The sequence below is a fragment of the Oratosquilla oratoria genome, chromosome 7 (assembly GCF_046742065.1).
Source record: "Oratosquilla oratoria isolate Oo_2021 chromosome 7, ASM4674206v1, whole genome shotgun sequence".
Lineage (NCBI taxonomy): Eukaryota > Metazoa > Arthropoda > Malacostraca > Stomatopoda > Squillidae > Oratosquilla > Oratosquilla oratoria.
The window spans coordinates 7718160-7744751 of NC_134783.1; the positions used below are offsets into that span (position 1 = coordinate 7718160).

The 26592-nt window shown below is 41.2% G+C and overlaps 1 protein-coding gene across 2 annotated transcripts in view; it reads left to right on the top strand.

Annotated features, from left to right (window-relative positions):
* sp3 (phosphatidylinositide phosphatase spermathreecae) overlaps positions 1-25584 on the top strand; it is a 183581-nt gene extending 157997 nt beyond the window's left edge. For both annotated transcript variants that reach the window (XM_076187778.1, XM_076187779.1), the window contains 4 exons: positions 4530-4684; positions 7417-7605; positions 19330-19451; positions 24406-25584. In XM_076187778.1, coding sequence (XP_076043893.1) covers positions 4530-4684; positions 7417-7605; positions 19330-19451; positions 24406-25143 — 1204 coding nt within the window. In that variant the 3' untranslated portion in view covers positions 25144-25584. The remainder of the gene's footprint in view (positions 1-4529; positions 4685-7416; positions 7606-19329; positions 19452-24405) is intronic.
* Positions 25585-26592: the final 1008 nt, after the last annotated feature.

Here is a 26592-nt window from a genome sequence, read left to right on the forward strand (position 1 = left end):
TGCTATATATATTAATGATATGGATGAAGGAATTGAAAGCTATATGAGCTTCTTTGCAGATGATGCAAAATTACTGAAAAGAGTGAAAACTGAAGAAGATTGTGAATCACTACAGAGAGATCTAAATAAAGTACAAGAATGGAGTAGGAAGTGGGAGATGGAGTTCAATACAAAAAAGTGTAGTATAATGGAATTTGGAAAAAGCAAAAACAGAATAACAGGATCATATAATTTGGGAGAAGAAGGAATAAAAAGAGTAGAAAATGAGAGGGACCTGGGAGTCATTGTTATGAATAATATGTCACCTGAGAAACATATAAATAAGATTTTTGGAGAAACTTATAATTTAATAAGAACAATCAAAGTGGCATTTACATACCTGGATGAAGAAATGGTGAGGAAAATCCTAGTCACCCTGATAAGACCAAGATTGGAATATGCAGCAACGATATGGTCACCAAGTACAAAAAAATGTATAAAAAAACTTGAAAGAATACAAAGAGCAATTACTAAACTGGCACCAACACTCTCAAAACTATCATATGAAGAGAGACTACAAAAACTTAAACTACAGACACTAGAGCAAAGAAGAGAGAGAGGAGATTTGATAGCTATTTACAGAATCATGAAAGGCATAGAAATTACTGATAGAGAGAATCTGATAAAATGGGACGACAGAAATACAAGAGGACACGGAAAGAAAATAAAAAAAGACAACTATAGAAGAGATTTGAAAAAGAACAGCTTTCCTCACAGAGCAATAGACAGTTGGAACAAGTTAGATGAGAAAGTGGTGTGTGCAAAAACAATACATGAATTTAAAAATAGTTTAGATAAAATGAGATATGAAGACGGGACCTCACGAGCATAGCTCCCCTTCCCGTAAAATACAACTAGGTAAATACAACTAGGTAAATACACACACACACACACACACGAAGAGAGGAGATTTGATAGCTATTTACAGAATCATGAAAGGCATAGAAATTACTGATAGAGAGAATCTGATAAAATGGGATGATAGAAATACAAGAGGACAGGGAAAGAAAATAAAAAAAGACAGCTATAGAAGAGATCTGAAAAAGAACAGCTTTCCTCACAGAGTTGGAACAAGTTAGATGAGAAAGTGGTGTGTGCAAAAACAATACATGAATTTAAAAATAGTTTAGATAAAATGAGATATGAAGATGGGACACCACGAGCATAGCTCCCCTTCCCGTAAAATACAACTAGGTAAATACAACTAGGTAAATACACACACACACACGCCACACACACATACATATGCCACATACACACACATATACATACGCCACATACACACACATGTATATACACCACATACACATGTATATACGCACAAACACATACATACGCCACATCCACACACACACACGTACACACACACACACACGCACACACACACACACACACACACACACACACCAACACATACACATACATACGGTTCTCGGTATTTAATATGGAAAGTCAGCATACGCGGATTTGGTCATACGCGGTAATTTCAGGAACCTAACCCCCGCGCTATTTGAGGGACTCCTGTACAGTGATAGTGGACACTGGCTGGTGAGGCTATTTAATGTTTGTCTAGGAGAGGGTAGAGTGCTGCAGGACTGGAGGAGTGCCTGTATAGTTCCACTTTACAAGGGAAAAGGGGACAAGTGGGAGTGTAGTAGTTTCAGAGGGATCAGTTTGTTAAGTGTAGCTAGGAAGGCTTATGGGATGGTCTTGATTGAGAGGATTAGGAGAGGAACAGAGGGAGTAATTGGTGAGGAACAGTGTGGATTTAGGACAGGTAGGGGTTGCATGGATCAGATTTTTGTGGTAAGGATGTTTTTGGGGCTTTTATGGATTTGGAAAGGCATATTACAGGGTAGACAGGAGGGCACTTTGGAGGTATTGCAGATATATGGGACAGGAGGAAAGCTATTGAGAGCAGTCAAGAGATTTTATGAGAGTGAGTGCTTTGAGTTAAGGTGGGACTTTGTCAGCGATGTGTTATGTTGCTCTGGCTGTTCAATTTATACATGGATGGGATGGTGTGAGAGGTAGTGGGTTGGGGATTGGAGATGGTTAAAGAAAATGGAGAAAAGTGGGAGATAAGCCAGTTGATGTTTGCTGATGACACTGTGCTTGTAGCAGGATCAGAGGAGGGATTGAGGAAGTTAGTGACAGAGTTTGAGAGGATGTGCAAAAGAAAGAAGTAAGGAGAGGGAGGTCACTGATTTAATAAAGTGGCCTTACTGTGGATGTGCTGTGTCTTGCGACACTGCTTGTGACCCAGGGCAGTGGATGAGATTCAGGGATGACCCATCATCCAGGAGGATCCAAGATAAGAGGGAGGGAAGGGGGTGGATGGGAGTGGGATATGTGGGGAATGGGTCGGAGTGGTTTTTATGCATTTGTTTTGTGGCTACCTCCCATGTAAGGGGGATAAAGCTTTTGGTATATGTATGCATGTACCACTCCTATGACTATTTCTGGATCCCTTGTGGTAATGGTGTGTGTGTGTGATGGGGGGGGGGGTTTCTGCCACTGTTTCCCATGGGTGTCTGAAAAGGCAACTAAGGTGGAGTGATGGGACTAGGGATTGTACTCTATATATTCATCCTACAAAAAGTCAAGGCATATGAGGGTCTAGGAGGAGGGCTCCAACCAGAACACTAATAATTGGGTGTGTTGTTAGTGGTACAAAAGGAAGGAGGTTGGCAGTTTGTGAGAAGGAAGATGGATGTGTTAGCTTTTAAGTAAAACTGAATTGAAGGGGAGGAGTGAATTTGAAATTGGGAGTATGGTGGGGAGATTGTTTGGAGTGATGAAGTGGAGGGAATGAGTGGCTCTACAGGTATGTGCTGAAATAGGAAAGTGTGTGATGGAGTGGAGGGAAGTGTCTTCCAGGTTGTGGGTGAAGGTGAAACTAATGGGAGATGTGGGTTTTTGTGAGTGGATATATTCCTGGCAGTGAGAAAAGTGAAGGGTAATGGGAGGCTGTTTAGATGAATTTAAACAAGTGTTAGAGCATTTTGGGAGGAATGTAAATGTAGTGGTACTGGGGAATCTCAATGCTAGACTAGGAGATGAGCCAGTAGAGAATAGATTGTAGCACAACCTACAATAAGAGATTATATTGGAGATGTTTAGAAAGGAAGTTCCCAATAACAAACCATATTTAAGAAGAGCAAAATGTAAGTATACATATTCATGATGGTTTTGGGAGGTGGTAGATTAGTCGTTTTTCTGCAACTTGTCTTTCCATTAACTTAGATATGGTGGCTAGTAATGAGGTTGGTCTGTAAGATGCCATATATTTCTTGGTGGTTTGTTGGGTTGTATTGTACAACCTAGAGTGGTTGAAAATACCAGACTAGGTCTTTATTGCATTTAGGTTGAGGTGTTTTAGATGGATGTTCAAGATTGTATCTGGGCCTCCTGTGTGGGAATTTATAAAATTCTTTATTTCCCACTCCATATCTTTGTTAGATAAAGGGGTCTAGTTTGATTTTTAATATATCTTAATTATTTTTCTGTATTGAGTTATGTAGGTTTGAAACTTATTTTGAAGAAATGAGGCAGAGTTGGTGAAAAGTGACAAGCAGTTTGGGTTAATCAAAGAATGCTGGGATAGTTTGGGCATATGGAAAGAATGTAAAAATACAAACGAAAAGTGTCAAGGGCAGCTAAGGATGGAGGGAATTTGAGGGGAAGACTGCGAATGATAGAGGGATGGAGAGAACTGGGTCTTGAATATAAAGGGAATGTCTGTTGAACAGTGAAGGGAGAGGGCAACAGATAGGTATGAGTGGATGATAAACTGACATGACCTAAAGTTATTTCTACTTGTCTGTTCTGTAAATTCTTGGGTGTATGAGGCAGGTTGTCTCTATGGATTAAAGTAGTGCTGGACAAGCTTCGGCTGTCAGACCCTGCTGTGGAAGTGTTTTGTTTGGCTGCATTGCTTGACACTGGCTGTGAGCAGGGAACAGGGATGGCCCTGCATACACAAGGAGTTTATGTAAAAGAGAAAACAAATGGGTGTTGGTTGAGCATGGGATGGGTGAAGGGTGGGTGCATGCCTTGGCTGACCACCTTTCTTTATAAGGGTGAAAAACCCAAAAGGTACATACATATGTTTGTTAATAATATTGCATCACTTATTTGGTGATAGCATTTTTCCATGGGTTGCTTCAACTGCTTCATAAGTCAGTGGTGGGTTATCTTTTTTAATTTTTAAAGTTTTTATAGTTCTTTACATTTGTCATAAGTTATATTTGTGTTTTCCCAGCTTTCTTCTTGTTAATTAGCTTTGTGATGTCTTTTAGTTGTGTAGGTTACTCAGGTATTAATAATAAAGGCTGTGTACCAGCAGTGAATATATGTCAGAGGATAAGTACTGATTGTTTATGATGAAACATGTTTATGATTTTTTTTTCCAGATTGAATACACAGTAATTCTTAATATTGATTCTTAATATTCAGTCATCATATTTTTTTTTCCTTTGTATACACAGCCAGACAGTGTTTAAGCAGAGTCGTCCTTATCAGTGTATTCGCTTTAATTACTTGGTTGATGGGCAGGCCGGCTACTTCCACATGTTTCGTTCCATGAATGTTAGATTCTTCAACAACATGGCTGTCACCATTAAATCAGAAGAAGAAATGATAGGTAAGATCTTCAAGTTTTGTGTACAATTACTCCATAACAATAGAGCCAAATGACTTTACAAAAACTAATTTTGTCTATATTGCTAAATTGGCTTAGGACCATACCAAAATGCAGTTGGTGATGTTGAGGGGTTGAAGTTGTGACATGTACTCTTGGGTCGTTTATGTTGGTTGTAACATATTTTGAAGTACACCATACAATTGTTGCCTTAAATTTCACTGACCAGAATTTGTGGCTTTATTATAGCTGGCAATTATAATTATCATTATCATAATTTTTTATTCAATACTCCCAAACTCAAACTTGCCCCTCCCTTTCAAGCTAAGTTTCACTCACTGCCAAAATATCTATCTTTCTTCTCACAAACATACTGCCTATCTCTTCCCTTTTAATCTCATCTGTACCACATTGGGAAAAAGGGGAATGTCTATTGAGGAAGGATGGGAGAGGACAGAATATAGGGGTGAATGGATAATGGGTGTATATGGATGATGCTGTGATGCATGAGGGGGAGTGGGTGGGGGATGGGGTGTGAGGGAGTATGTGTGAAAAATAAATTGAGACAGCCTGAAGGGATTTCTCCATCTTCTCCATTTCTGCATGAAGGGACGGAGAGGGGGGGATCGCCGAACTAATGAAGTGGCCTTGCTGTGGATGTGCTGTGTCTTGCGATACTGCTTCTGACCCAGGGCAGTGGGCGAGATTCAGGGATGACCCATCATCCAGGAGGAGCCAAGATAAGAGGGAGGGAAGGTGGTGGATGGGAGTGGAGTATGTGAGGATGGAATGGGTGGGAGTGGTTTTTATGCCTTTGTTTCTTGGCTACCTCCCTTGTAAGGGGGGAAAAAGCCTTTGGTATGTGTACCACACCCACACACATGAAAAGACCCAAACCTTAGGGGTCTGGTTGGAAATCTCTCAGACCCTCTTATGCCTTTGCTTTATTTAGGAATACCCCTCCTGGGGGGACAGAGTAGGATGCCTGGTCCTCTCTCTCTCTCTCTCTCTCTCTTTTGCCATCTCTTACAACTGAAGTGGGATCACTTGGTGGTAGTATTCTTTCTCCCCTACTACAGGTATTGAGTTTGGGAGGGTGTCAGGAGTGAAGAGAGGATGAGGGAGAGAAGGGGTGGCTATACCAGTAAGAGAAGAGATAGGTGAACATGTGGTGGAGTGGAAGGAGGATTCTTCAAGGTTAATGTGCATGGAGGTGAAACTGGAAAGTGCATATGGCCCTGGTAGTGAGAAGAGTGTAGAGGAAAGGGAGGCTTTTTGGATAGATTTAAATGAGAGCATAGAGGGTTTGGGGACAAATATCAATGTAATGGTATTGGGAGATCTCAATGGTATGGTAGGAGATGAACCAATAGATGGAGTGGGAAGTGTGGAGTGCCAGGAAAAATCATACTGGAGAGTTGATGGTGGAGATGTGTCTAGAAAGAGTTGATAGCAAATACAGTGTTTAGTAAGTCGAGCATAAGTACATATGGGATAGAGTGGTGGGTGGAAGGGTGGTAGATAGAACTTCAGTGGACTAGAGTAGTAACCAGAAGAAGAGTAGGAAGAGTTTTGGATGTGCATGTTCTTAGGGGAGAGAGTGGGGGAATATCAGATAATTTTTTGGTGGAAGGTAAGTTGAGAGTGGAGGGTAGATGGAGAAAGAGAAAAAGGACAGAAGGTAGGGAGATGCTTAGATTAAACTGCTTGAATGAGAAAGAAAAGAAGAAGGAATACAAGAAGAAGTTGAGAGAAGAGTGGGAGTGAAGGATAGAGTAGAACTAGGAATGGGGATGTCACAAAGTGTGCAAAGATGGTGTGTGGAACAAGGAGGACAGGATGAAATAGAAGGAAGGGTAGTGAGTGGTGGGATGATGAAGCAAAGAAGGTTGTAGAAGAGAAGAAACAAGCATTCACATTTGGTTGCAAAATAGGATGAATCATATGAGAGGTACAATGAAAAGAGAAGTAAAGGATAAAATAAAGGAAGCAAAAAGGAAAGTAGATGTGAAATGGGGGTAAGAGAGGAAGAGGTGAATCAATTGGAGAAAAAAAGTAAAAGGTGTAGATGGAGAGATGATAATGGAATAGGCAGCAGTAAGAGGAAGATGGGCTGAGTATTTTTGGGAGTTGTTAAATGCGAAGGAGGATAGGGATGGAAAGGTAGTTGCAGTGGGAAGCACTAAGAAATTGACAGGGATGAATAAGGAAAACGGAGGAGAAATAAGAAAAGACGAGGTGAAAGCAGTTATTAAAATGATGAGAGCAGGTAAGGCACCTGGGTTAGATGGGTGTCATGCATAGTGTCTAAAAAGGGAGGTACAGTGATAGTGGACTGGATGGTGAGGTTGTTTAATGTTCGTATAAAAGAGGGTAGAGTGCGTGTGAATGATATTTTGATGCAGTCTGAAGGGATTTCTCCCCATCCCCTCATTTTCTGCATGAGGGGACAGGGGGGTTGCTGATTAAATGAAGTGGCTGCTGCGGATGTGCTGTGTCTTGCTGCATTGCTTCCAACCCAGGGCAGTGGATGAGATACAGGGATGACCCATCATCTAGGAAGAGCCAAGAAAAGAGGGGGAAAGGGTGGAGAATGGGAGTGGAGTATGTGGGGATGAAATGGGTGGGAGTGGATCTCTGCCTTTGACTTTGGCTACCTCCCTTGTAAGGGGGAAAAGGCCCTTGTCATATGTATAATTTTTATTTATTTTATTTATATTTTTTTTTTTTTTCAGAATCTGTGAAAGCCATAGGGGAAACCTTTGAAGTAGCAGTACAAATGATTGGATGTGAGGTTCAACTTTTGAGTGGCAAGTTGGAGAAAAAACGTAGTCGTGGACGCAGTCAGCTTACAAATCCACTTCACCTTCTCAGTCCTATTACTTCGCTCACAAAGACTTCTCCTGATTCCATAAAGAATGCAGGTAAGTTTCTTTTTTCTTTTTCTTTCTTTTCTTCTATTATATTTAATGTTCGTAGAGGAGATTGTATGAAGGGGTCATTGTGCCAACAGCACTGTATGGGGCAGAAACATGGAACATAAGAGAGGAAGAGTTTGAATGTCATAGAGTGAGAAACGAGGTGAAGAGGAGAGTTGGGGTGGAAAGAGAAATGAGAGATAGAGTCGATGAAAGAGCATTTGGATGGTTTGGACACATGGAAAGAATGAGTGAAGAAAGATTAGTAAATGAGGTGTGGAAAGCAGATATGGAGGGAGTGAACATGAGGGGGTGGCCAAGGATAAGATGGATAGATGGGGTAAAAGGGGAATGTCTATTGAGGAAGGAAGGGAGAAGACAGAAGATAGGGGTGAGTGGAGAATGAGTGTGTATGAATGATGCTGTGATAGCAGTGGGTGGGGGATAGGGTGTGAGGGAGTATGTGTGAATGATATTTTGACAGAACTTGAAGGGATTTCTCCCCAGATTTTTTACTGCATGAGGGGACGGAGAGGGGGGGGGGGTTGCTGATTAAATGAAGTGTCCTTGCTGTGGATGTGCTGTGTCTTGCTACACTGCTTCTTTCCCATGGCAGTGGGCAAGATGCAGGGATGATCTGTCATCCAGGAGGAGCCAAGAAAAGAGGGAGGGAGGAGAGTGGTAAATGGGAGTGGAGTATGTGGGAATGAAGTTGGAGTGGCTACCTCCTTTATAAGGGGGAAAAAGCCCTTGGTATATGTATGTAATTACATTTGTTGTTTGTGGATGACCCTGCTTTTGTGGTGGAGTCAGATGATAGAACATCTAAAGAATTTAAATAGAAATATCCCAAATTTTGTTTAATAAACAACATTGAAAATGGGAAAAACTGACCAACAAAGTAGATGGAAAAACTAATAATGGCATGTTAGGCAGTTGTCCAAATGCCTCACGACACGACCATGACCTAGCTGTTTGGTTCTGGGAATGCACCTCCATCCCCAGCCACTCGGTGCTCTGAAGTCCCCTGGGGACAACCAGTCATGAACACCCGGCCTTGTCACGTTAGACAAACCGAGTCTCATGGGAATGCATGTGTAGTCCCAGCCAGGTTGGCGGCTTGGGAATGTCCTAGCATCTGACTTCCCAGCAGCATTGACATTTCTCCCAAGAAGCCAATTAAAGTGCAGATCATGACCTGACCTGGTATATAAGCTGGATGGAAATCACCGAAGAGCAGATTGCCTCTGATCACCATGCTGTGATCCCATTACAAAAACATACATACATACATATACCAAGGCTTTTTCCCCCTTTCAAGGGAGGTAGCCAAAAAGGGAAAGGCATAAAAAACACTCCCACCCATTTCATCCCTAAATACACTCCACACCCCTCCCACCCTCCCTCTCATCTGAGCACCTCCTGGATGACGGGTCATCCCTGCACCTTGCCCACCGCCCTGGGTCAGCAGTGTCGCAAGACACAGCACATCCACAGCAAGGCCGCTTCATTTAATCAGCAACCCCCCCTCTCCGTCCCCCCTTGCATATAAGGAGAGGACGGGGAGAAATCCCTTCGGGCTACGTCAAAATTTACTCACACATACTACCCCACCCCCTGCCCATTCCTCCTCATGCAATCACAACATCATCCATATACAACCATTCTCCACTCACCTCTGTCTTCCGTCCTCTCCCTTCCTTCCTCAACAGACATTCCCCTCTTCCCCAAAGCCCCCTTCACCCCATCCATCCACCTCATCCTAGGACGTCCCCTCATGTTCACTCCCTCCACATCTGCCTTCCATACCTCTTTTACTAGTCTTTCTTCACTCATTCTTTTCATGTGTCCAAACCATCCTAATATTCTTTCATCAACCCTATCTCCCAGCTCCTTTTTCACCCCTGTTCTCCTCCTCACCTCTTCATTTCTCACTCTATCCAGCCTAGTAACCCCCACCATACTACTCAGACACCTCATCTCAAACACATTCAAACTCCTTCTCTCTTCTTCTCTTATGTTCCACGTTTCTGCCCCATACAGTGCTGTTGGCACAATCACTCCTTCATACAGTCTCCTCTTCGCATCCATTCCTAAATGTCTATTCCTCATGACACTCTTTAATCCACCAAGGCATTTACTCTCTTCTCTCAATCTACATTCTACCTCCACCTTCACTCCACCTTTTCCCAAACTCTGCCACCAGCTTCCTCAATCCCTCCTCCGACCCTGCCACAAGCGCAGTGTCGTCCGCAAACAACAGCTGGCTCACCTCCCACTTTTCTCCATTTTCTTTAACCATCTCCAATCCCTGACCCACTACCCTAGCATTCACCTCTCCATCCATGTATAAGTTGAACAGCCAGGGCGACATAACGCATCCTTGACGAAGTCCCACCTTTACTTCAAACCACTCACTCTCTCCATTTCTAATCCTGACACAAGCTCTACTACTCTCATAAAAACTCTTGACAGCTCCCAAAAGCTTTCCTCCTATCCCATAAATCTGCATAACCTCCCACATTGCCTTTCTGTCTACCCTATCATAAGCCTTTTCCAGATCCATAAAAGCCCAAAAAACATCCTTCCCCTTTCCTATAGCTTTCTCACATATCTGTCTTACCACAAAGATCTGATCTACACAACCTCTACCTGTCCTAAATCCACACTGATCCTCTCAATCAAGATCCTCCCATAAGCCTTCCCTACTACACTTAACAGGAAAAAGACTTGAGTGTGTTGATAAAGGACAACCTGTCACCTGACATACATATCAGCAGGATTGTGGGAGAGACTGGACTACTTCAGAAAATTAAAGTGGCATTCCATTATTTGGATGAAAAGATTATGAAAAAACTCATCAAAACCCTGATATATCCAAGACTGGAATATATATCAGTAATGTGGTCCCCACACAGAGTGAAGGATATAAACAAGATTGAGAGAATACAAAGGGCAGCAACCAAACTGGTCCCTAGCCTGGCAGATAAAACATATGAAGAAAGACTAAAGGTATTGGATCTGCCAAACCTAGAAAGATTGAAGAGAAAGAGGTAACATAATTACAGTATTCAGGTCACTAAAAGAGATACATTGCAGAGATCTGATCAAAGATGGGAGGACTTTAAGAGGTCATGGAAGTAAATTAAGAAAAAGGATGTGAAGAAATAGTTTTCCATATAGAAATAGCTTAGGTGATATAACCCAAGTTCAAATAATACAGAAATTAAAATCTAAATATGATAATTGGAAATCAAATATATAGATTAAGTTGGAACAGTACATAAATTTGAGTCTAGGTATGTTATAAAATTAAATAGGAGATGCAATTTGCAGAGCTGGGGATTGTGGCCCCAAACATTGGGGATCTGGATGGAGTAACCTGGCTGGAAGGCAAACACTGAGGGGGGGGGGGGGGGAAGTGTTACCGTAGATTTCCACGTATAAGACGACCCTAAAATCCAAAAATTCACCCCTTAAAATTGGGGGTCGTCTTATACTGCCATTATAAAAATCAGACCTTGAATTCTACGTGAGATGACTTGGTAGGCTAGCCTGCCGATAACCACCGATACACAGGAAATGATTCACATTATGATAAGAACTGGTAATAAAGGTAACTAAACCATATTTACCTTATATATTATTGGCATATCTTTATAGTAAATGGCAATTGTTGATAAATTCGAGGAATAATTCTATATTATTGAAATTACGGTACTTTTAACTACTCTATGTAAGCACATTTAACACAGCTGAAAAAATGTAAACATCAAGCACTGGTTGCGTTCATAGCAACCTTTTTTTTTTCACTAACTTTTCAGTAATTTTTAAGACTGAAAATAACAATTTTGGATTACAGTATATAAAACGTTTATTTATCAATAAAAAAATATATTACAGTAGTTGAACCAGGAACGTAAACAAATAATTTTTGTTAGTTGACGTGTGTTCTCAGAAAATCATGATACATGATTTGCTTTGTTATTTCATTTATTTTGAATTTATAAGGATACAGTAAGTAATTTATCTGGTATAAGGATACAGTTAAGTAATGAGAAAGAAAAGAGAAAAAGCGGAAAAAACAGCTGATAAACGTAATCAAAACAATTCTTTTTGTACGGTAGGTTTGATACACTGATGCTTTTGTAATTTAGCAGTCGTCTTATACTACCGATATGAGATAAATTCATAAAAATTTGCTCTAATTTTGTACCTCGTCTTATACACGGAAATATACGGTATGTTAGATTTAGGGGCCTGAGAGATGGTAATTATTTGCTCCGGTTTTGAAGAAGCAGACCACCTTGCACCACCATGTTGGAAAGATTTAGAGACCTAATTTCCTCACATGAAGCTAGATTACACAATCTGGAGAAAAAATTTGAGCAGGAAAAGGAAACAAACCTTGCTCAGAAAACGGGGATTGATAAATTGAGAAGGGAAAATGAATCTATGATAAACGAGAGAAATCTTAACACCATGGAGGAAAAAGATAGGCCACCAACAAATGAGGATAGGAGAGATCATGGATCAGCAGGAAAGAGATAGTCAAGGTTATTGTTAAAAAAAAAAATCTCAGAGATGTTGTAGATAAGTCTAGATGTGTCTTAATCTTTGGATCCCAGGAAGAATACAACCTTATGGAAGTTACATCAAGAAAAAGAAACTCGAATGATTAAGGAAATCACATCAACTCTAGGGAAGGCTTTGGATGTAACAGACCAGATTGATAACATGTATAGGTTAGGCAAGTATAAGAGAAATTGCACACATCCAATGAAAATAAAGTTCAAGGAAGGATGAAGTGAAAGCAGCTCTGAAGATGATGAGAGTAGGTAAGGCACCTGGGTTTGATGGATGCCATGCAGAATGTCTGAAAAAAGGAGGTACAGTTATGGTGGACTGGCTGGTGAGGTTATTTTATGTTTAAGAGAGGGTAGAGTGCTGTAGGACTGGAGGAGTGCCTGTATAGTTCCACTTTACAAAGGAAAAGGGGACAAGTGTGAATGTAGTAGTTTCAGAGGTTGATTTATGGAATTTTTTGCTTGAAGGCCAAGCACCAGAGCTGGTAGGCCAGTGTAGTTTCAGAGGGATGAGCTTGTTGAGTGTAGTTGGGAAGGCTTATGGGAGGGTCTTGAGAGGATTAGGAGAGGAACAGAGGGAATTGGTGAGGAACAGTGTGGTTTTAGGACAGGTAGGGGTTGTGTAGATCAGATTTTTGTGGCAAGACATGTGAGAAAGCTATAGGAAAAGGTAAGGATGTTTTTTGGGCTTTTATGGATTGGAAAAGGCTTATGACAGGGTAGACAGGAAGGCACTGTGGGAGGTATTGCAAATATATGGGATAGGAGGAAAACTGTTTAGAGCAGTCAAGAGCTTTTACAAGAGTAGTAGAGCTTGTGTTAGGATTAGAAATGGAGAGAGTGAATGGTTTAAGGTAAAGGTGGGACTTCGTCAGGGATGTGTTATGTCACCCTGGCTGTTCAATCTATACATGGATGGGGTGGTGTTAGAGGTGAATGCAAGGATAGTGGGTCAGGAATTGGAGATGGTTAAAGAAAATGGAGAAAAGTGGGAGATAAGCCAGTTGTTGTTTGCTGACGACAGTGCGCTTGTAGCAGGATCAGAGGAGGGATTGAGGAAGTTAGTGGCAGAGTTTGGGAAGGTGTGTGAAAGAAGGAAGCTGAAGATAAATGTGAGTAAAACTGGAAGTGAGTATTAAGGGAGAGAGACTGGAGGAAGTGAATAGTTTTAGATACTTGGGTGCAAATGTGGCAGGAAAGGGAGTGGGGTTGGAGGTAGAATGTAGATTGAGAGAAGTGAGTAAATGCCTTGGGGGGATTAAAAAGTGTAATGAGACAGACATTTGGGAATGGATGCTAAGAAGGAGTGATTGTGCCGACAGCATTGTATGGGGCAGAAACATGGAACATAGAGAGGAAGAGAAAAGGAGTTTGAATGTGTTTGAGATGAAACCCTGAGAAGTATGATAGGGGTTACTAGGCTAGAGTGAGAAATGAGGTGAGGAGGAGAACAGGGGTGGAAAGGGAGTTGGGAGATAGGGTTGATGAAAGAGTATTAGGGTGGTTTGGACACATGGAAAGAATGAGTGAAGAAAGATTAGCAAAAGAGGTGTGGAAGGAGTGAACATGAGGAGGCATCCTAGGATGAGATGGATGGATGGGGTAACAGGCATTTCGAAAGAGAGAAATGTCTGTTAAGGAAGGACAGGAGAGGACAGAAGATAGAGGTGAATGGAGAAGGGTTGTGTATGGATGATGCTGTGATGCAATGCATAGGGGATGGGGGGTAAGGGAGTATGCATGAGAAATAAATTGACACAGCCCAAAGGGATTTCTCCCCGTGTTCTCATTTTTTGCATGAGGGGACGGAGAGGGGGGTCGCTGAACTAATGAAGTGGCCTTGCTATAGATATGCCATGTCTTGGGACACTGCTTCTGACCCAGGGATGACCCATGATCCAGGAGGTGCCAAAATAAGAGGGAGGGGAGAGTGAGTGGAGTATGTAGGGGATGAAATGGGTGGGAGTGGTTTTCTATGCCTTTTTCTTTTGGCTACCTCCCAGGTAAGGGGGAAAAAAGCCTTTGGTATATGTATGTAGGAAAGATGTTAACAAGGAGGAACAAGCAAAGACAAAAGCTCAAGCCAAAAATGAAAGAACAAAGAACTTTTTTTTGAAAGTTGTCAATTCGAAGGTGAGGAAATTGTTTCTAAGAAAACAAGAAGGCAGTATTTCAAAGTAAGCACTCCAAGGAAACTTTGGAGATAAATGAGACTGATATATTGTGTCTAGTAGAGACTAAACTCCCCCAAAGTTTTGAAATACACTTCCTGGAGAAGAGACAGGGAAGATAAAAAGGGTGAAGGAGTAATGTTTGTGGTGAGAAGCGACATAGAGGTGGAAGAAGCAGATGTGAGTGAAGGCAGGTCTGAAGCAATTTACCTAAAGATCAATTCTAAATGGCACAATAAAAGAGTCTTCATAGTGGCATATGTTCCCTCCAAGACAAGAAATGTTATTGGATACAGCTCTTTTCCTAAAGTAAAATATTGAACAGAGTAGTAACATGGTCCTTACTGGAGATTTTAATTGTGCTGAGGTCAACTGGGAGGATTGGGAAACAAGCAGCCAAGCAAATACCCTGCTGAGTATAGCAATGGAGAACACAATGACCCAGTGGGTAAAGGAAGTGATACGGGTAAGAGGAGATGACACTCCCACAAGATTAGACCTGTTACTAACCAAAGAGCCAGACATCATCAACTCCTTGAACTACCTTTGCCCAAAAAGGAAAAGGGACATGTTACAACTGGATTTCATCTGGAGGATGAGGAAATATAGCCAAGGAATGAATCAGGAAAGCTGATTACTTAGTGTTGAAAAAAAAGCTTTGAAGAAACAAACTGGGAGGAATTCATGAATAAGGAGGAAATGGGAAATTTTTGACATTTACAACTTAGGAATGAACAAACATGTGACAAAGGAGGAAGCAAAAACAGGACAGGTTTAACAAAAAAAGGCCAGGGATGTGGCTTGGGGAAAATGAAGAAAATAAGCAATAAAATAAAAAGTTTACAAACAAGCTAGGAATGATTATACCAGAATTTGCAGGGAGGAAGAAAGCAATTTTAAAAGAGATATAGTAGATAGCGAGGTCTTTGAAGAGGCCTCAGCTCAGGCAGAAATAATGAATGAAGGTTTCCAATTGGTCTTCACAAAAGAGCACAACTTTTTGGAAAAAAGTGGGGGGAGCAAAATACCAGGTTTAGCCAATATAAATGTAGAAGTGAGGGATGTACTCAATCTCCTGGGATCAAAGGCTTTAGGACCCGACAGGATCTCAAACTGGATACTTAAAATGTAGGGAACAACTAGCAGACAAGATCCACAGTCTTATTACATGTTTATTGAAAGAAGGCATTGTGCCACTTGATTGGAAAAGGGACAAACATGGTGCCAATTCATAAAGATGGAAACCCCCACTAGATTATAGGGTAGTATCACTAACCAGCACAATAGTGAAATTATGTGAAACAATTATGAAAGATTGATGGTTGAAATATCTTGAACGTTCTGACAGTCAATTTGGCTTCAGATTTGGAAGGTCATGTGTTGAACCTGCTTTTACTCGATAGTGATCGATGTGTTACAAGAGAGAAGGCATTTGATAAAGTACCACACAGTTGACTTGTGTGGAAATTGGAGCATGTTGGAGGACTGAGAGGCAAACAACTAAGTGGATTAAAGACTTTTTGAAGGAAAAATACATGGGGACAATAGTAAAGGACAAAATGTCAAGCTGGAGAGCAATAATGAGCAGATTTCCACAAGGTTCAATGCTTGCACCAGTAATGTTTCTTGTCTATGTTAATGACATAATGGAAGGAACAAGATATGCCAACATGAGAAGAGTGACAAATGAGAGAGTAGAGTATTGTAAAAAGATCTAGATACTGTTTTTGGATAGAGCTAAGAATGGGAAATGTAGTTCAATACCAAAAAATACAAAGTAAACGGAAATGGGCAATGGGAACAAAAGGCCATCCTTGGAAAGCGAACCCATCACAAAAGCAAAAGAGGAGAAAGACATGGGAGTGTTGATAAAAGACAATCTGTCACCTGAAAGACATATCAGCAGGATTGTGGGAGAGACGTATGGACTACTGCAGATGATGATGAAAAAACTCATCGAAACCCTGATACATCCAAAACTAGAATGTGTGTCAGTAGTGTAGTCCCCACACAGGATATAAGCAATATTGAGAGAATACAAAGGGCAGCAATCAAACTGGTCCCAAATCTGGCAGATAAACCATATGAGGAAGGACTAAAATACTGGGCCTACCAACTTGGAAAGATTGAAGAGAAAGAGGTGACATAATTAGTGTTCAGGTCACTGAAGGGGATAAATTGTATTGATAGAAGAGATTTCCTGATTAAAGATGGGAGGGCTTTAAGAGGTCATAGAAGTAAATTAAGAAAGACCACATGTTGAAAGGATGTAAAGAAATAATTTTCCCATATACTGTAGATGTATATGTGGAATTTAAATGTGATAATTGAAAATCAAAGATGTAAATTAAATTGGAACCATACATGTTAGAAAATTAGAGAATAGGAGATGGGACCCAACAACTGCTGCTCCTTTCCTGTATACTACAATTAGGTAAATAGCTTGCTGCCTCCATTGCTGTCTATCCCCCCTGTTCCTCTCATTGCCAGAGTGGCCATTACCATTTCTCAGGCCAACTTTAAATGAAACCGTTTCTTCCCATCAGTATTTGCCTTCCAGCCAGACTATCCCCCCATATCCTGACATTTGGCTCTGCTGAACTGCCACCACTTGCCTGCCTACAATGTCGCCACCACAGGTATCATTTAGCAAACTAGAGCTGTGAGCAGCCCCACCTTGACCCCACTCAACCATTCTCACATGTCACCGAAGCCATACAGTATGATCCCAGGATACATTCCTTTGAGCAACTTCCTGGGATGACCAACCCCGTCGATGTCATCCAAGATGTAAAGAATAACTGGTCCCATGGGAATAGCCAAGCATCTCAATGGTTGCTATCCTGTGACAGACTGACCACCACACCTTCAAGCTTTGGCCCTGTTATATCTGGGGCCAGGACAACTACCTTACAGATTTCTTGTCAAGGCTCCACACAACTTCACCTCCAGCCTCGACTTCCATGAGGGGCATGTTAGGCATATGTTTTTACAGCATCCCATGACCCCATCAGCTTGTATGATGTCCCCTGGGAATGCACCTGCATCTCTCCCCAACTGCTTTGTGCTCTGAAGTCCCCAGGGACAACTGATCATGAACACCTGGCTGTGTTGGGTCAAAGCGGTTCCTTGAGGTCCGTGGGTCAGAAAAAACCAAGTCCCCTGGGAATGCACATGTAGTTCCCAGCTCTGTCGAAGGTTCCCAGCCAGGTCAGTGGCCTGGGAATTTCCCTGCAGTTGGCTTTCCAGTGGCATTGACACTTCTCCCTAGCAGCCAATTAGAGCACACTGGTATATAACCTGGAAAAAAATCACAAACTTCAGACCACTTGTGGCTTCCATCGCCATTTCCTCCTTCCCACTCCTCTTGCTGCCAGAGTGAGCCATTACCATCTCTCACACACCCAACTTTTAAAATAAAACTTTCTCTACATAAGTGTTTGCCTTCCAGCCAGGCTACCCCCTCCACCTACAGACATTTTACATTGGGTACCAAATGTCAGGATGTGGAAGTGTTAGCCTGGCTGGAAGGGAATCACTGATAAGGAGAAACAGTTAAATTTAAAGGTAGGTGACCGAGAAATGGCTATGGAGGCAGCGAGCTATGCTCACAGCATGGTGCTCTGAGGCAGACCTCTTTTTTGGTGACTTCTGTCCAGTTTATGCACTGGGTCAGGTCATGACCCACACTTTATTTGGCTGCTACAGAGAAGTGTCAATGCCACTAGGAAGTCACATGCCGGGATATTCCTTAGCCATTGACCTGGCTGGGCCAGGTGTTTATGATCAGTTGTCCCTGGGGGATCTTCAGGGCACTTTGTGCTGGGGACGGAGGTACAGGTGTTCCCAGAGGAATTGGTGGCACCAAAATGGCTGGGTCATGGTAATGTGGTGAGGCATGTCCCAGACATGATGGGGCTGGAACTTGAAGGTGGGAGTGTTGGCAAGTAGACGGCAGGGGCAGTAGCCATGGTAATCCATTTGTCACAGGGTAGCAAGCCTCAGGGTGCTCGGCTACTCCCTTGGGACTGGAGTTGTCCTGTGTCTTAGATGACGTAAAAGAGGTTGTTCATCTCAGGAGGCTGCTCAAAGAACTTGTACTTGAAATACATCCTGGATCATGTCATATGATGGCTTTGGTAGCATGGCTGTAACACCTCCCTGAAAAGACACTTCAGAATGATTGTGGTTAGTGGGAAGGGTGGCAGGCCACCCAGGGCATCATGGACTTTTGACATTCAAGATTGCTAGTCATTAGCTTTACTGGAGTTGGGGTACAAAACCTCATGATCTCTGTTCAATATGTGAGTGGGTCAAGGTAGGGACAATTGCAGCTCTAGTTCACTAAATGATAGATTGGTGGTGGTGGTGGTAGGCCATTAATGATACCTGTGGTGGCAGGAGTGTAGGCAGGCAGGCAGGCTGTGCTGGCAGCGAGATGGGGATCAGGGCCCCAAATGTCAGGATGTTTAGGGGGTAGCCTGATTGGAAGGCAAACACTGATATTAAGAAAGTTTTATTTGAAAGTTTGGGGCCTGAGAAATGGCAATGGCTCACCCTTCAAGACCACTGGAAAGAGAAAGCGAGAGGAAAAAAGAAAAAGAAAAAACCTGGTAAGAGCAACACTGGCATGCCTGCATCAGATTCAAACTGGCAATCACAACCCAAAAGGACACAGAACACATAGTACAGTGCTCTACACTAACAATACTAATACAGAATAGGCTTGGCCAGATTTAAAGTGCCCCAGGTGCAACTACCACACAGGACACTTTGTATTACATTACCCGACACTAACAATACCTAAATAACTCGTATATATTCATTGAGTGACTTTTGGACTTAACTAGAGACTGTTGCCAGTTACCTGAAGGCTGTGGTTCTTCTGGAAAGACCAGGGAACAACAGATTGATTCACTTAACTTTCTTTTCTCTTTGAAGAAAGTATGTAACCATCTTCATTATATTTGTAGGTACTCGTGCATTCAACAATGTTACCTCTGGGTTAGCTAAGCTTAACCCTATGGCAGGACTGAAGTTGAGGCGACCAAGTGCAGGACCAGAGCAAAATTCAGCAGCAGCATTTTACATTCAGGTAACAGTGAAAGTTCGCTATGTATTTTACATTTGTCCCATGGCTTGGGTCCCTCCTTTTTTTTCAGTATTCTATTTCAATATACTGAAAATAGAAAAATAAGCCCGATTATGTTGTCATATTGCTTTTAGTTAACACATTCACACTCTCTTTTACTGCGAGTAATATTAACCCACACACAGAAAATGTGATCAAACCAGTTCACAGAATCTGGGGTAACTCGTGTACAACTACAAAAAAATATATATATAATTGACTAATGCCAGATTGAGAGAAGCGAGTAAATGCCTTGGTGGATTAAAAAGTGTAATGAGGAATAGACATTTGGGAACGGATGCTAAGAGGAGACTGTATGAAGGAGTGATTGTGCCAACAGCACTGTATGGGGCAGAAACATGGAACATAAGAGAGGAAGAGAGGAGTATGAATGCGTTTGAGATGAGGTGTCCGAGAAGTATGATTGGGGTTACTGGGCTAGATAGAGTGAGAAATGAGGAGATGAGGAGAACAGGGGTGGAAAGGGAGTTGGGAGATAGAGTTGATGAAAGAGTATTAGGATGGTTTGGACACATGGAAAGAATGAGTCAAGAAAGACTAGTGAAAGAGGTATGGAAGGCAGATGTGGAGGGAGTGAACATGAGGGGACATCCTAGGATGAGGTGGATGGATGGGGTGAAGGGGGCTTTGGGGAAGAGGGGAATGTCTGTTGAGGAAGGACAGGAAAGGACAGAAGACAGGGTTGATGTTGTGATGCATGAGGTGGAATGGGCGGGGGGATGGGGGGTGAGGTAGTATGAGTGAGCAAAATTTGACACAGCCCGAAGGGATTTCTCCCCCGTCTTCTCCTTTTATGCACGGGGGGGACAGAGAGGGGGAGTCGCCAAATTAATGAAGCGGCCTTGCTGTGGATGTGCTGTGTCTTGCGACACTGCTTCTGACCCAGGGCAGTGGACAAGGTGCAGGGATGACCCGTCATCCGGGAGGTGCTAAGATGAGAGGGAGGGTGGAGGGGTGTGGAGTGTATTCAGGGATGGAATGGGTGGGAATGATTTTATGCCTTTTCCTTTTTGGCTACCTCCCTTGTAAGGGGGAATAAGCTTTGGTATATGTATGTACTAATGCCAGCATCCTCATATACCCATGTCAGAGCCTGAAGTAGTGGACAAAATGGAATACAAAACACCAATTGGAAAGAATGACCACATACTAATAGAGTTCGAACTAAAAGAAATTAGAAACATGGAAAAGGAAGACATATACAGTCAACTCCCCATTATCGAGTTCTGTTAACACAATTTCGATCTTACACAACTTAAGATTTATTCTGATAACACGAAATGTCCGATGTTATGCGAGTTGAATATCTCGCCACCAGAGCACGGGAGAGACGCTCTGACTCCCACTCTCTGCCTCTTGTCCTCAATGTGAAGCCAGCCCTCTCAGCGTGTGGAACTCAAACAATTTTATCAAAGTTTTGTGTTACATAAATTCGTGTACTGGCACCCAAGCGTCCTGGTACCCCAAAGGAGAGTGCAGCAAAGAAGTCAAGAAAACTTATGACCATAGAAAAGAAGTTAAAAGTGTTGGATCTTTATGATCGGGGTGAAAGAACTTCCGTTATTGTTCATGCTACCGGACTGAATGAGAGCACTTTGCGGATCATCAGGGCGAATGCTGACAAGATCAGAGCCAGTTCTATTGCTGGTACATCAGCCTCCTCTTCACAATGTTCCTGAGCAAGATCCATGGAGAGGATGGAGAAGTTATTGGCACAATGGATCCAAAACCAAAACAAGCATAATGTCCTTATCAGCATGACCATCATACACCAAGGAATTATTAAAACCTTCAAGTCGTATTATCTACGTTCGACCCTGACTGACATGGTTGAGAGAAGACAAGATGACAGTGAAGGAATATTGGAAGCAGTTTACCATCAAAGATGCTCTCCTCAGTTGGTGTACGATTTCATCGGCTTTGACATCCAAAAAAATGTCTCTAAAGCTAACAAGGAAAGTCTTGACAAGGCCAGGGAAGCCAGGTTTGACCAACTTGAGCAGAAGGACATTGATGAACTGCTAGAATCGCACACAGTGGAGCTGACTAACGAAGAACTGTTAGAGATGGAGACGATACAGAATGCAGAGTTGGAGGCAGCTGCATCTCGGCCTATATAAAAAAACCCAGAGCCCGAGAGAGTCTTGACCAAAAGTGATCTCGAAAAAACACTCTTGTTTATATGAGAAGGACTGGATATCTTGGAAGCCAAAGATCCGAATATTAACAGAAGTACAACAGTGGCCAGAAAAGTTATGTCAGAGCTGAACTGTTACAGTGATGTTAGATCAAAAGAAGAAAAAGATGACGCAGATGAAACTCCACCATTTCTTTCAAAAAAAAGACAGGAAGAGGAGGCAGGGCGAGGAGAGGGGAGTGAGGTTGGGGACGGGAGCACGGCAAGCGACAGTGATAGTAGTGATGCGTCATGTTTACATGCATAAAAAAATGTTATTTTACCACACTATAAATACCAATATAGTAAGAATGTGTGTTTTTATTGTTTCTGTAACCTTCAAATTTATTAATAGTGTGTTTGTTTAGGATTTTTAGTAATAAAATCCCAAAATAGACAGACTTTTCCGTTGTCAAGGAACGTAACCCCCACTATTACCATTATTTCTTATGGAGAAATTATGTTCCGTTAACGGGGAGTTGACTGTACAACAAAAGGGATTTGGAGAAACTGAAAATACTTTCTAAATGCAAATTGGGGAAACAAAGATGGAAGAGAAATGGAACATATTAATAGAAATTTATAATGAGGGAATAAAAAAAATATCAAAGCAGAAGCAAGATAGGGTGTACATTAAGTGCTGGTACAACAAAAAATGTAGCGAGGCTAAAGATAGAAGAGAAATCTTGGAAAAGATAGAAGAGAAATCTTGGAAAAGATGGAAAAAAAAAAGTGGCAAATATATATCAAAGAAATAAATATATGAAAAAGACATGTGAATAGTAAACTAAAAGACAAGAAATAGTAAAACTGCACCAAGGTAATAATGAATATATAGATGTAGAAATGGCTGAAATTTACAAAAATCTGTATTCACAATTGAAAGTACACAAAATTGGGAGGAAATACAGAAAGATCCCCCCCAGTGAAAGAAATAACTGACACCTTGACGTCAGAAAATCACACTGTCCGGATGTAATTGCAAATTGGATATTAAAAGAATGCATAGATGAACTAACGGACAAAATATACAAGATATTGACTACTCACTCAAAGAAGGAAAGGTACCACAGGATTGGAAAAATGAAAATAATGTACCAATATATAAAGGAGGGGACAAGGAAAATCCAACTAACTATAGACCGGTCTCCCTTACAAGCACAATAGCAAAAATATGTGAAGGTTATCAAAAGTAGATAGATTAAATATCTGGAAGAAAATAATATACCGAATCCAACACAATTTGGATTTATACACGGAAGATCATGAGCCAAACTTGATTTGCTTCTACTTGAGACTAATAGAAATAATACAAGAAAGGGACGGATGGGCGGATTGTGCTTTCCTAGATCTACAAAAAGCATTTGATAAAGTACCACACAAAAAGCTATTGAAAAATTGAATCAATAGGTGGTATTCAAGGAAAGTTTCTGGAATGGATGGAAGATTTCTTGACCAGGAGAAAAATGAGGGTAGTACTTAGATACAAATACTAGACCTGGAGTCCCACAAGGTTCGGTATTGGCTCCAATTATGTATGCCATATATGTGGCATAGATAAAGGTGTGGAATGTTATATGAACTTCTTTGCAGATGATGCGAAAGTACAGAGGAAGACTGAATCGCTACAGAAAGACCTGGATAAAGTCTGGAAATGGAGTCAAAAGTGGGAAGTGCACTTCAATATCAAGAAATGTATAATGGAGCTTGGAAAACGTAGAAATATAATATCGGGGCAATATAAAATTGGTACAAAGGAAGTTAAAGAAGTTAACTCAGAAAGGGACTTAGGAGTAATTATTAGCAAAGATGTCACCAGACAAGCATATCAACAATCAGAGAAACCTTCAGTTTATTAAGATCAATGAAAGTGACCTTTGATTACTTGAACGAGGAAATGGTAAAGAAAATATTAGTTACACTGATAAGACCAAGATTGGAGTATGCTGCGATGCTATGGACACGCAGTACTAAAAAAGAATATAAAGAAATTAGAATACAAAGAGCAATGACTAAGATGGCACCAACACTCTCTAAATTGACATACATATTGTCCAAATTGGAACTAGCAACCCTGGAACAAAGAAGAAATCTACTGACCATTTACAGAATTATCAAAGGGATGGAAGTTCTAGACAGAGATGATTTATTAAAGTGGGATAAGAGAAAAACAAGAGGACATGAAAAACTCAAAAAGGATAGTTATAGAAGAGATCTGAAAATAGCTTCCCACAGAGTAGTGGATATCTGGAACAAATTGGACGAGGCAACAGTATGTGCAAATATTATGCAAGAATTTAAGAAACTTGATGCTGAAAGTTACAAATATGGGTCACTACAAGCATAGCTCCCTTCCCATATAATACAACTAGGTAAATACTCTTATCTCGTGATGCCTACATAGGCGTCATCATACTGAAGTGGTTAATGCAAAATTACAAAGTCATACTTTACAACTTTAATTCTATTAGGTTATTGTGCAATAGAATGGAAAATGGGGAAATTGTGGCCATCAGAAACCAAACCTAACTAGTAATACTATTCATGCTATGTATCTACATTGAAATCATTTGTAATCCTGCATTGTACAAGTGTATTGCCATTTTCTTGTGTTTGAAGGAACAAGATGGGAATGAAAAGGTTGAGGATTTCTTCTATACCTACTTCACATTATCATATTGTTAAACTTAGCCTTTCTACATTTTTTTTTTCCTTTTTCAGAAACCTGAGGTGCACGTTCACAGCGAAGTTGACAGCAAAGAGAGATCACAAGAGTCCAGCCTGCATTTACCATCATGTGGTATCTTAATGTCATCTATTCACACAGTAATGCATACCCCTGTAGTTACCTCCCCACTGGTACACTGCTTTAGTGAAGGTGATATTCGTAGCGTGTCATTTAGTCAGCGCTCGGCTACACCAGAAATCTTGGTTAGTGGAGTTGAAGCTGCAAAAGAAGTTCCACCAGAAGGCATGCCAGTTCCCCAGTCACCAATCATGGCAAGCTTAGGGGCACTATCCCCCTCATTATTCATGCAGAGAGTTCGTAAACTTTCACACTCTTCAGATGAAGTGGACCAACGTGGCATGCAGTGTGAGGATTCAGTACAGCGTGCATCCTCCTCTGCCCAAGATTTAACCTTACAGCTAAGTACCAGCCATTCAGATGGGCAGGTTGGCATAGCAGGAGAAATTATGGAGCCTGGTAGTAATCCCCTATCTCCCTTGTCAGCTCTTAATAAGGAAAATATGTTGGCTCCCTTTTCTCGACTAGCTAAAGGAGTCCAGTTTCTTGCACCAGGAGCAACCAACCGCTTTGCACGTGGTGTGCAAAGCATTGGCGCTAATTTAGACCCCCGACGACTTCGCTCAAATCGCCAGCGTGTAAGTCAAGTAGATGTTGACCCCATTATGAAGCAACGCAAATTAGATTGTAAAACAAGAATAATCGAATTGTAGGCCATCATTGTGTCTAACCCATTTCAGTAACTGTCGAGTTGCTTTGAAGTAGGGAATGAGCCAATACACTGTACAATATTCACAATTGTGTAGAATCTGTTCAAACTGCACAAAATTGGTCTCCTGGAGGTACACCTATTTTTAAGAAATGACAACTAGAATCACATTCCCTGTGTAGGTAGGTTTGATCTCGATTCCTATTATATTTATTGTAATAAAGTATGATTTTGTTACGTATTTATTTTGATAGGTTTACATAAAAGAATTGCCTAATAGAAAATTATGTTTACTGTGACATTGTAATTTATATGAATTTTAGTCTTGTGGACATTAAAATGTCTGCCAAATGATAGCAATTTGTAGATCTGTTTTATGTACCAAATTTATTAATAGAATATTGTAATAACACTGGATTAGCAAATTAGACAGTGTATAATTAAACATTGCAGTTTTTTTTTACCTAGATTGTTGCATTGATATGCATTAAAATGTATACAGAAAGTGGACACTCCCTTGTATAAGAGCACCTCAATCATATTCTATTTCAACCTCATCTATGCATCAAGAATTGAAATCTATAAAGTGTTCATCCATGACAAAAGAATGACACAGCTGTTATCTACAATGGAAACTAACAAAATCTAACCCACAACACCTAACCAAGCCCCCTCATAACATCCAAAACACATTGGACTACATGGCATATACACACTCACCAACATAGTAACCTATAGCTATTCACACATTATACCAGACAACTGGAAGCATGAGAAAATTATCACTATCACACTTCTCTGCACCCCTTCAAAGTCATAGAAAACCTCGTATTACAACCTGTTGTATCACATACTACCCTTGCTGAATCACTCCACAAACACATTTGTGATAATCCTCAGTTTATGATGGCATCGATTCATTCAAGTCACACAAAACACTTCCCATAAATCTGGACATCAGTAAAGCTTTTGATGCCATCCCCAATCAAAATCTCAAACAAAATATGTAATGTGTAGTGGAGTGGAAGGAGGTTTCCTCAAGGATAATGTGGATGAAGGTGAAACTGGGAAAGGAGATGTGGGTTTTTGTAAGTGCATATGGGCCTGGCAGTGAGAAGAGTAGAAGAAAGGGAGGCCTTTTGGATAGATTTAAATGAGTGCATAGAGGATTTAGGGAGAAATGTCAATGTAATAGTACTGGGAGACCTTAATGCTAGGGTAGGAAATGGTCCAATTGATGGAGTGGTTGGGAAATGTGGAGTTCCGGGAAAGAATCGTAGTGGAGGGTTGATTGTGAATGTGTCTAGAAAGAAAGTTGATGATAGCAAATACAGTGTTTCGGAAGAAAGTCAAGCATAAGTACACATGGGAGAGGGTGGTAGATAGAGCGTTAATGAATTATGTAGTGGTAAATAGGATTATGATAGGAAGAGTTAAGGATGTACATGTCCTA